The 12,250-nt window shown below is 42.6% G+C and overlaps 1 protein-coding gene across 3 annotated transcripts in view; it reads right to left on the bottom strand.

Annotated features, from left to right (window-relative positions):
* The window catches only part of AP2A2 (adaptor related protein complex 2 subunit alpha 2), a 53,963-nt gene that overhangs the window by 24,103 nt on the left and 17,610 nt on the right, over positions 1 to 12,250 (bottom strand). For all 3 annotated transcript variants that reach the window (XM_054390626.1, XM_054390627.1, XM_054390628.1), the window contains exons 3-4: positions 2,356 to 2,498; positions 1,073 to 1,266 (exon numbers count right to left, since the gene is read on the bottom strand). In XM_054390626.1, the coding sequence (XP_054246601.1) occupies positions 1,073 to 1,266; positions 2,356 to 2,498 (337 nt within the window). The remainder of the gene's footprint in view (positions 1 to 1,072; positions 1,267 to 2,355; positions 2,499 to 12,250) is intronic.

Raw genomic sequence — 12,250 nt, 5'->3', positions numbered from 1 at the left:
GTGCAGTGACAGACTTGGAGTGGGCAAAATGGCTGGAGGACTTCATTTTGGAGGTCCTTTCCAGCCTAGATGATTCTACAAACTCTGCTGCTAAGCCATCTCCCTCAGCACCACACCTTTTTTTTCCAATACCTCCAGGGATGGGGATTCAACCACCTCCCAAAGGAGCCTGTTCCATTCTGATAAGCCTTTCAATCAAGAAGTTTCTTCTCATATCCAACCTAAACCTCCTCTGGTGTGACTTGAGACCATTTCCTCTTGTCCTATTTCTTGTTCCTTGGAAGAAGAGGCCAATCCCCACCTGGCTCCAGACTCCTCTCAGAGAGCTATAGACAGCAAGGCGGTCTCTCCTTAGCCTCCTTTTCTGCAGGCTGAACAATACAAGTTCCCTCAGCTGTTCCTCACCAGACCTATTCTTCCGACCCTTCATCAGTTTCGTTGCCCTTCTTTGGACATGCTTAAGCACCTAAATATCCTTCTTGAAGTGAGGACCCCAAAACTGAACATGGTATTTCAGGTGCAGCCTCACCAGTGCCAAGTACAGAGGGACAATCCTAGTCCTGCTGATCACACTATAGCAGATGGAAGCCAGGATGCTGTTGGCCTTCCTGGCCACATGCTGGCTCTTGCTCAACCAGCTGTCAACCAGCACTCCCAGGTCTTTCTCTCCTGGGTAGTTTCCAGCCGCTCTTCCCCAAGCCTAGAGCATTGCAGGGGGTTGTTTCAACCCAAGCTCACACCCTGGCACATTTAAATAAAGATTTCAGTTTGTAACAAAGTTCATAGTATAAGCATCTCTTTGGGTTCATATATTTCTTCATCAGGAAAGGTAAGAAAAGTGAAACATTTCAGGGGTGTTTACTGCCACACATTTATACAGAACAAAGCTCAAGATACTGGCACGGTCTTAATTTCCATGCTGTGCTTGTGCACTTGCAAAACCAAATCCATGCTCAAGCACAAAGTATCTGCAGTTACTGGAAACTCAGTTTGTACTGCAAGCCCAGGGCTGCAGAGCTCCAAGCATGGATGCTATTGGTGCTGCAGGTGGAGGAGGCAGAGTCATACCTACCCAGCCACAAGTATTTTGGGGATCTCTCCAGCGAAGGCTTCGGCCATCTCCCGGCTGCCCACGTTGGCGATGCAGTGCAGAGCCAGGCCCATGAAGGTGGGGTTGCGGCTGGCCAGGTCGTTCTTGATGGCATTGTTGATCAAACGAATCAGCTCACTGTTGGAGTTCACCAGGACGGAGATGAAGAGATAGCCCTGGGATGCAGAAGCAGCAAAGTGAAGGTTGATTTTAGCTGACTTTTGTTTTCTGTTATTGCCCCAAGTAATTCTTTGAGATAAAGTGTTCCTTCAATAGCAAACACATGGGTAGAAATACTTAGAGTGAAGGCCAAAAGGATTAAATGAATTTAAAAATGAGTAATTTTAGTGTTACCCTAATTTATCAGTTTGTTTCATCAGTCCATTGCAGCATACATTCAAAAGGCCATTTTAGATCACAGAATCATTTTGGTTGGGAAAGATCATCCAGTCCAACCATTCTCTAACTCTACCAAGGTTGGTGCTAAACCATGGCCCTCAGTACCACATCTCTGCTGCTATTTTAATCCCTCCAGGAATGTGGATTCCATCACCTCCCTGGGGAGACTTTTCCACTGTTTAAGAACTCTTTCAGTGAAGACGTTTCTTCTCATGTAACCTCCCCTGGTGCAACTTCAGGCCACTTCCTCTCACCCTATCTCTTGGTCCTTGGAAGAAGAAAGCAACTCCCCCCCGGCTCCAACCTCCTTTCAGCAAGGTGTAGAGAGCAATGAGGTCTCCCCTCAGCCACCTTTCTCCAGGCTAAACAATCCCAGCTCCCTCAGCTGTTCCTCATAGGGCTTGCTCTCCAGACCCTTCACCCACTTCACTGTCCTTCTCTGAACACACTCCAGTACCTCAATGTCTTTCTTGTAGTAAGGGCCCCAAAACTGAACAATAATTTGGTTTATTATCAGATGCTAATAAGCTGTGTGTACCTGATAATACAAACTTGCCTAGGAAGATTTGGAGAGATACTGTGAACATAAAAAGCTTACCTACCTTTCAGTGCAAGACTCAAGGCAATTTAGCAAAAGTAGTAATATTTTTTTTTTAAACCCAGAGTGCATGCTGTACCTTTCACAATTAGGACAAGAGTCTCCTGTGCACAAAGGTGTTTAAATTGCAGAATTGACTGCTGCTAGACCCCAAATAAAGCTTTAAGATGTTGGGTGGGGTGAAACAAAGCCAAGTCTTTTACAGACAATGGAGCTGAGGCAGGATGAGACAGAACAGCTTGTCTTCTACAGAGACTGAGTTACTCACAATTTGTTTTTCTGTGTATCTATTGGAACTGAGCAGGTTTACAGCTTCCATGTGACCAAAGTCAATGTCATGCCCCAGGAGAAAGATGAAAAGCAGCTTGCAGACATATTTTTTCTTACTGTAACCATCAAGGGCCTTGTCACCTGGAAAGCAAGAAAACAAAGAACAATTAAGCTGATATTGTTCCTCTGTCTAGTTCCACTGTGGAGCCTCTTCACATCTTCTAGTAACAAGACCTACCTAGCAACTAACATTTGATTCACCGTGTGTCACCCTACAGGAAAGGGACAAACTGAGGGTTCAGCTACTGCTGTACTTGAATTTCACAAATTAAGTGTATTATTCCAGCTTTTATTTACTCTACAGTGAGAAAAATACTAAATAGATCACTTCTGACTTAAGACTAGAAGACTTTACATAATTGTGTTCAACACATGAAAGTTAGCACAAACCATTATCAACTGATATCAAGACAACCAAACAGCTCATGGGTTTTAAAAAACTTATTCCCAGTCACAGAACACCAGATAGCTTGTAGCTCTTCCTAATAGTCCAAGACAGAAAAACGTGTAACTCAAAAAGCTGAGTTGTCACTGAATCAGGACATTCACGTGATACTTGTTTTAAATACTTATCCAAATATGCAATTTCAAAGGGGGAAGAAGGGGAGAACAAACACACAAAGGTGAAGATTTTAGTGTTAATTCCACTTACCTTTATCTATATGCTAAAGGACAGTCATGAAATGTCCTCTACTTCGCACATTATCTGAGGTCCTCCAAGTATTTTCTTGCTAACAGGCAGTAGGTATATACTTGAGATTTTCCTATTTCTCTTAAGAGAAGCTATGAGAAGTCCCTATCTCTGAAGGGATTGAAAAGCTGTGTAGATGTGGTGCTGAAGGACAAGCTTTAGTGACGTAGCAGCGATTTGACTTAATTATCTCAAAGGTATTTTCCAACCAAAATGATTCTGTAAGTCTGTGTCTTCTGTACACATCTTGTTAAACCAGTTATCAAACCTTGATCACAGTAAAAGCTCTTAACACTTCCTAAATGCACCACAGTGAGCAATAAATCCAGCAAGCCTTTTTAGAAAGGTGGAATGATAAGAGATACATCCTGAAGCCTTGAAAAAACCCACAGAAAATGAGATTGACATGACAGCTTTGAAGTGTTTGTCAAATGAAAGCACTCACAAGTGTTTCAGCTGGAGAAGAAAACTACACCCTAAATGATACGCCCTTATGCTGCAGCATTGCTGTTTCAGAAGCTTGAAAAAGCTACGTGGACCAGCACTGAGCTTGCAGCTGATCAGGTAGACCATGTCTTTTCCTGAGGGGCTATATAGGAACATACACTGTTTGCAGAACATTCTCTCCCTGCCCCAAATCAGGAGATAAAGGAGTATCCATTAAATCAGGCAAGCCTGAATGCTGGAGAGCTCAGTGACAGCAGCAAAATGTTGTCTAAAAGGCTCTGTAAGATCCACAGCCTCTGCTTTCTAGGCCCAAAACAACCAGTCTGTCAGATCAGTGTGTATGCCCTACTGATGAGTCACTTCAGCCAGAAGAATACTGCATGCAGTAAAGCTTCAATAAGGGTAACCCCAAATCATTGCCCTTGCCAATGTAACACCTTGCCAAAAATGCCCCAAGCTGTATTTTTATTCTAAACTTCAGATTCACATAAGCAGCATCTAAATATACAATAAAGAACCCTAATAGTATGGAAGTTTCTCCATGCTTTCCATCCACTGGTGCAGAAGCAGGTGACATTTTCCATGCTACATCCATCTACAGCTCCCAAAGATGAAAGAATCATACATTGGTTTGGGTTGCAAGGGACCTCAAAGATCATCTAGCTCCAAGGGACATGAGCAGGGACAACCTCTTACTAAACCAGGCTGCTCAATGCCTCAGGCAACCTGGCTTTAGATACTTCCAAGGCTTGAAGCCTCTTTAACTTCTCTGGGAAACTAGTTCCAGTGCCTTACTATCCCCTTCATGGGAAAGAATACCTCTCTAATGTCTAGCCTAAATCCAGCTTCTTCCATTTTGAAGCCATTATCACTTCTTTCTCTCCATGACCTTGTCAAAAGTCCCTCCACAGCTCTCCTGTAGACCACTTCAAGTACTGGAAAGCTGCTCTAAGGTCTCCTGTGAGCCTCCTCTTCTCCAGGCTGAACAATCCTAGCTCTCTCAGCCTGTCCTCATAGGAGAGGTGCTCCAGCTCTCTGATCATCTTCATGGCCTACTCTGGACCTGCTTCAAGTTTTCGTGTTGAGGGCTACAGAGCTAGACCCAGCAGTGCAAGGGCAGTCCCACCAGAGCAGAGTGACAGCATCCCCTACGTTGACCCAATGACCACACTTTGATGTAACCCAGGACACTTGGTTTCTGGGCTGCAAGTGCAGGTTGCCAGCTCATATTGAGCTTCTCATCATCCAGGAGCCCTGAGACCTTCTCCTCAGCACTGCTCTCTATCCATTCTCTGCCCTGCCTGGATTTGTGCTCTCACACTACATTCACTGTATAAAAACAACAGAAACCTTACCACTATAAACTTAGTGAGGGAATGAACACTAGCAATGTGTGAAGCCATGCAATGTTGGTGAACCAAGAGAAAACACATAGGGACACTGAGGTAGACCATGATAAAAGGTTATGTCTACAAGCTGCAACTATGCATTTTGGGGGTTTGCCTTCCAGTTTTGACCCTAGAAATGTCTTTAAGTTTCATTTTAACCGAGGAAATAAGTTTAAGCACACAACTGCTATTTTAATATTGTCAAAGATACTCTTCAAATCTGAGTCTTCAGAGATTCGCTGACCTTGTATTATTTTTATTTTTTAACTGGCACAGACAGCACATCACTTGTCAACAAAAAGAAGCTTTACAGTTATTTTTATACTGCACAAAGAAAACCTGCCTTCAGCTTTGTCACATTTTACTTAAGATACATGAAGCAGCACCACTGAAGGTACTCATGACTAAGAAATCCTGCTCTGACATCAGCCAGCTCTGCAGAAAGCTGCCCAAAGACATGTTTTCCTCCAGTCACATTTACAGTTTGCTGCCATAAGGCTATTTTCCTACCGAGTCAGCAAATGAATCCAGGGCAGCTTGCTTTATTAGACTTCTGAACTAACATTAAAAGGAATCACAGTCAAACATCCAAACTGGGAGGGGATAAAGGTTTTCTGGGGTTTGGGGTTTTCTCCTTCCACCCCTCCTCCTTTGGAAGCTGTATGGGCAGAGAATAAAAAGCAGATATTCTGCTGCGTCTGCCTGCTGTGGCCTTCAAACTGTGATTTGAGCAGCAAAGGAATAAAGTCTTCTGTATTTTTAACAGGGGAAATAAATACTTCCTGTTATACTATTATCCTAATATAAAAAGTACTAGAGCAAAAGCTTTCTCCCATCCCATCATGATATGGAGATGCAAATCAAAACTTTAAGAAAGGCAAGGAAAAAAAACAACGAATGACACACAGAGGTAGTCAGAGTGATAGCTTTCGTTTTTAAACATTTTTCAGCTCCTCAAGAAAAGTTTCTACAAGCTTTTAAGATTTGATTTTCAGTTAGTCTCCTGTATGAGATCTAGAAGGCAAAGAATCAGAGGCTAAACCAGGGAGACTCTGTACTGCTTAGTAATAAGAACAACAGCATGTCGTGACAAGGCAGTAGGTCCCAGGTGACTGAGCAGGTGATGCTGGAGCCCACCAGTAGACACAAATATGGTTCACAGAAGGGGACACTAAGAAGGATGAATATATTTTAGCCATTTCCTCTCACGGCTGAGCTCTATGTAACTGATGACTTGCTGTAGTATTTAATAGCATCAATATCATTAGTTGCTTCTTGCAGAGACACAGATACACCAAACGGCATCAGAAAGCAGTTTTCTCAGGAACTTCACCACAAGTGAAAAAATCCCAAGCAGTCTTCCAAGAGATTGAACTGCAGCAGACTGCTAGTGTATAATCCATCAGCAATAGTCACAAGCACAAACCCTGTTCTCTCAAGTAACTCTGGCCTTGTGAGCTCAGAAGGGAAGAGGGAGTAAAGAACACTGTAACCCAATAGCTTAATGAAGAACATAAGCAGATTACTGTCTGTACACTCTGAACCTCATTACCTTCCACTAAATGTATGTCATGGTTTGGCAATTCCTTTTTTTTCCAGGTTTAGGACTCAACTATTTCAAGCATTGTATCTTTCCAAGATACCAGAATTTTAAGACCTCAGATTAGCAAGATCCTCACCTTTGGGGTATTTAAAGTATTTTTGATGGAAGGTATGCCATGCAAACAAACTCAAAATATATTGCCATCCTGATAAGAGGGAGCTGATAATGGCTTCTCCCACTGTGTGCTATCAAAGAACAATGTTGTAAAATCAGTACTTAAGAAAAAAAATGTTTCAAGAAAAAAAAAACAAGTTTGCTGACTGCTTTCAAAAGCTTCTGACCCCTATATGCAGAACTGAAGGCAGTATGAAGGGTCTCACTACAAGGTGAGCTTTAAAACTCAGCCAAACAGTTATGAGAACTCTTTAAAGCCCTCCTGATTCCCAGCAATAACAGAATATCATTGTCTTTATTTAAATTTTAATTAGCTGAGCAATTTCCAAAGGTCTGACTGCAGCTGTCTAATTCCAGCTGTGTTCTGAAGAATCTCTGATTCAGATTATTGCAATTGCAAGTTCTACTACTCAACTCCTCTCCCTCCTGTGTAGCACTTTTAAAGACTCATAAAGGTTCTATTTTAAACATAGTCTCTTTGCTTGAGTATGTGCTAAAATAGCACAGCTTCCCCCTGCCTGGAGCAAACATCCCAGCAAGAGCAGAAGGAAATTTCACGTGTTCTGGTATCTTTGCTGCAATACACAACCATTTCTTTCAACTCAGCTCATTTTTAAAGGCTTTTGGGAATGTTTGCAAGTCCTGCAAATCAAGTCAGCTGAAACAGGAAGGGTTCAGAACAGCCGTCAGCAGTTTTGAGCACAGTGGCATTGCAAAGGCTGCTTGCTTTTCCTGGAGAGTTTCAGTCATTTTCCTCAGAAAGAAATCACTAGCAGCTGATCAGCAAATACCACTAGCAATAAGAATTATTACTTTCACACTTGTGTGCATCACCTCTCAAGCATTTCAACAGGGAAGTTTTGGGTTTCACTGCTCACTGTTCTCTTTCACACACCTTCCAAAAAAGGAAGCAGCAAGGCACAAATGCATTAGGAGATGCTTCAGCTCCCAGGCAGCACTTTGTCTCTAATTTGGACTAGGAGTTAAGAAACAGCACCTGCTTTTGAATCTAACTCAATACATCTAGAAAAACCAGGCTGAGCACTGTGCTCAGAGCCTACAACCAGCTAGAGGAGACAAGCCAGCAGTTCACTCTGGTGGGGTAGAGGGTGAGGAACCCTGACAGCATTGTATTGTTTTATTGTCTGATTGCCTTCATCCATCTCTGAGGTGATCAGAAGACAGTGTGACTAGCCAGGTCCATCTTAAATATAAAGACTATGCTTTCACAGTCTCCCAGGAAAGTAATTTACTGCTACACAACTTCTGTTTAAAACAGGTATTTAGAGGCTTATCTTGAACTTCCTGCAAAGGGTTACTGTGTAGTTTGGGATAATAGAGAAGCCTTGCTTGAATATAGGAAAACAAAGGAGCTGAAGTTAAAAGAAGCAGCAGGGATTATCAACTGACATTGGGGCACTTCTGCACAAGCCAAAAGTAAGACACGATAGCATGTGCAGCATCTAGCAGCCACTCCTGTAACAAACGCCATTAAGCAAGTGAAATAAAACTAAAATCTAACATCAGATCTGGAGAAAAAACAAGCCTGAACTGAGCACAGAACAAAAGCTCTTTTGGCTGTAGAAATAGCTGACAGATTTGTGGCCAGTTTCATTAGTGCATGGATTCTGCTCCAAGAGATCAAAATGACACAAACTAATAAACCTGATTTCTACATTAGTTTTTTCACTCATTTAAAAGAAATTACTACTCTGACAGCCAGAATTCTAGTTTGGCTCAAGCACAGGAGCAAAATCAGCTTATAGTCTGAACACACAAAAGAAATAATATTTCTCCATTTTCAGTTAACTCCTACTACTTCTGCTTTATCATGCCAGTGTAGTTTCTCTCTACTACATCTTATCTCAGTTAATGCAGAAGCATTTAAAGCAACAGTCAAGGACACAGCGACCTCAGCAATGAGGCTTCCTCATGCTGGAACAAGAGAAAAAGTCACCGTTAAGTACAAACATTCCTTCTGAGCACAGAGGCCAGATCAGAGCCCAAAGCCACATTATGCCAAAATGCACCCAAAGGATATTCCACCAGTTCAAGAAAAGTATGTTTTTTTTTTTTTTTACCCAGAGATGTGCAGCCTCATTCCAGCCTGTTATGTAGAAGGGTATTTTAAACAGAAGGCTACCCAAACATATGGCAGGCAACAGCCTTGCCAGCTACTTGCACGATAGAACAAAATAGAAATACATGCCTTCTGTCACTGACTGTAGGAATACATGGTGCAAGTTACAGGGGTGGGAGTCTACATACTGCAACAGAGTATGCTGAAGAGCGTAAAGATCCAGAGGAAGCAAAGGATACTTGTGGTCTATCAGTCCTTACACTGGCCCCAAGCAGTAACCTGTATCAGGAGACACTACTGTCAGCCTTACCTTTTACAGTCAGACCTTTCCCTGGTCACAGCAGCACTGCTAGTTCAAGAGCTGCATCTTCAGCCAAGGCACCAGTATTCCCTATCATTATTGAGCAAGGGACTCCATCTTAAGTGAAAGTCACATATTTGTCATAACCCAAACTATCTAAAAACAGTTTTAAAAGTCAGTGCTCCATAAAAAGAAACCAAGTTAAACTCAATCGCCACTTAACCCAAGACTAAAACACATCATGAAGGTCTGTTTATTTTTATCCAGCTCTGCAAGAAGAGCCATGCAGCTCAAAGCCCACGCAGAACTTCTGCAGCAAAAAGATACACAGCAATCGCCTCCTCACACTCAAGGCCTCAAGCAGTTACACAACAAGCTGTCCAAACTCAGCTTCTTCCCAATTGTGGCTTTTATGTCTAGTTTTCATCCACGCTACATCAAATTGTCTTCAGTTAAGCAAGACTTTTTCACCTAAAATCCATATAAATTCAGTAATGAAGTAGCCATAATGAAGATGAGTTTATGGGAAGGTTTTGTTATCTTTTACATAAGCTACTACTGAAGGAGCACACTGTCATTTATTCAAACTATTTAAACTGTGCTTTAAAGGATGCTACCCAAAGGCACAGGCTTTGCTGAAAGCACCTCTACACTCTCATCACTGCCTGATTCATGGCTCTACACAACCAAAGGCTCCTATGATGGTTTCTCCCCCACATCAGAATTAACCAGAGAACTGTAGCATCATAGCATGGTTTGGGTTGAAAGGGACCTTAAAAGATCATCCAGTTACAACTCCCTACCATGGGCAGGGACACATCCCACTAGACAAACTAGTTGCTCAAGGCCTCATTAAACACTTCCAGGCTTGAAGCCTCCACAACTTCCCTGGGCGACCTGGTCCAGCATCACCCTCATGGGGAAGAATTTCTTCCTAACCTAAACCCATCTTCTTCCAGTTTGAAGCCATCACCCCTTGTCCTGTCACTCCATGCCTTTGTACAAAGCCCCTATCCAGCTCTCCTGTAGCCCATTTCAAATAATGGAATGCTGCTCTAAAGTCTCCCCAGAGCCTTCTCCTCTCCAGGCTGACCAAGCCCAATTCTCTCAGCCTGGCCTCACAGCAGAGGGCTTCCAGCCCTCCCATCATTGCTGTGGCCTCCTTTGGTCCTGCTCCAACAGGTCCCTGTCTGTGCTGAGGACTCCAGAGCTGGCCCCAGCACTGCAGATGGGGTCTCAGGAGAGCTCAGCAGAGGGGCAGTATCCCCTCCCTGCCCCCACTACCCACACTGCTGGGGATCAGCTCATGACACAGCTGGCTCTGGGCTGGGAGCACACAAAATTATCTTACAAGAGGAATTTACCATGCATGTAGTTTCAACTATTATTGTTCTCCAGACTTGATGTACCTTGCAAAACCAAGGAACAGAATCATTTTCTATGAACTGTGCTACCGGCAGCTCTTTAACCCATGATTGCTCAGTGATACAACACAGCTCCCAAATGGCCCATTGGCCAGGACTCAGGATGGCTGACAAAATACTAAATTGTGCATCAGTGCTCATTCTGCAATTCCCACACAGGATTTATTGCACTATACCAGGAAGACATAATTCTTATTAGCCTTAAAGGCTGTGTTGATTGCTTTGATACATAAACAATTACAGATTTGTTTCCTTCACACTCACAAGTTAACAAGTTAGTGGGTGCAGGAAGACCCAAATGGAGTTAAACTTGTGTTACTCAAGACATACATGCCATCCTTTTTTTCAGAATGCTTAGCTTTCATTTGGAACAAAGGTTTGAATCTAGCTTCCCCATTTCAGCTGGATTAAAGCCTTTCACCTGAGGTGCAAATCTAAGGAATCACAGAATAGTAGGAGTTGGAAGTGACCTCTAGACATCAAGTCCAACCCCCCTGCCAAGGCAGGTTCACCTAATGAAGGTCACACAGGAACATATCCAGGTGGGTTTTGAATGTCTCCAGAGATGGGGACTCCATCACCTCAGTCCAGCCTGTTCCAGGGCTCCATCACCCTTAAAGAAGTTCCTCCTGATGTTTAGATGGAACTTTTTATGTTCAAGTTTATACCAGTTACCCCTTGTGACTGGACACCAGAAGGAACTGAGCACTATAGTAAGCTCAGGAGTGTTACTAACTGCTGCTCCTGTCTACAGATAATTACTTAACAGGACTTGACCACAGCCAAACAGCAAGAACTGGACTACAACATCCCTGCAACTCAGTACTTCAACAGCATTAATCATTATGAACTTTTCTGCAGCTCTTCATTGCATTCTTTCACAACTGCATGCTTATCTCTAGCAGTGAGGAGGCAGGTCTGACAGAACCTCTTTTCTTGACAGAAGCTCCTACAAGAGCTTCAATAACTTTAAGACTTTGCAAGTTTTCAGACCTTCTTCCAGTTTCATTAGTGAAGAATTGATTAGGTTTTTGCAAACTAATTACAGTTTGCCCATCAACTACATGTATTTGTCCTTGTCTGGAAAACAGGCACAGGTTTTAGACTTTGGTTGGGTGATGGAGAACAGACTGTAGAACACATTATGCAAAGCCTGTTAGTTTGGAGGAAAAAAAAAAAACAAAAAAAAAACCAAAAAACCATCAAACCAACATCAGTGTTCAATGGAAGCTTTGCAATGAAAAGGAACTGAAAAAAACGTGACAGCAGCACAGGGAGCCAACTGAATGAAAGTTCCTTTTTCAAGTTACCCTAAAAAAAAAAAAAAACAGCCATTAAATTTCCACAGTTGCCTTAAGGCTGAAGTTGCCAATTTTGATAAAGTATGCTGAAATTTCTGAAGAGAAAATGTTAGCACAGAGGCATGCAATGGCTTTTAATTTAGACTAATTTCTTAACTTTTCTGAGAGTCTTGCACTGTGGTCAACTTTTCTCTTCCAAGCTGTTGGCCACACAAGTTTTTGCAAGTCTTCATATGCCTTTAGGAGACCTTTCACTTAAAGAGTAGCAACAGACCCCTATGAAGTTCAGGAATGTCATTTCAGGCTTTCTTAATGCACCGAGTACTCCAAACAGATACATTTGTCAAGTCAGGATAGATACTTAAACAGGTTTAATCTACATGCAGCAAATTCCAAAGCCACATAGATGCTTCCAGGCTGCATCACCTTATCAACCACACACATAGCCCCATATCAATTTAAACAGGTTTGCCACAGCCACTAG

The sequence above is a fragment of the Indicator indicator genome, chromosome 21 (genome assembly GCF_027791375.1).
Source record: "Indicator indicator isolate 239-I01 chromosome 21, UM_Iind_1.1, whole genome shotgun sequence".
NCBI classification, from domain to species: Eukaryota; Metazoa; Chordata; class Aves; order Piciformes; family Indicatoridae; genus Indicator; species Indicator indicator.
This window is presented reverse-complemented; position numbering and strand designations above follow the sequence as displayed.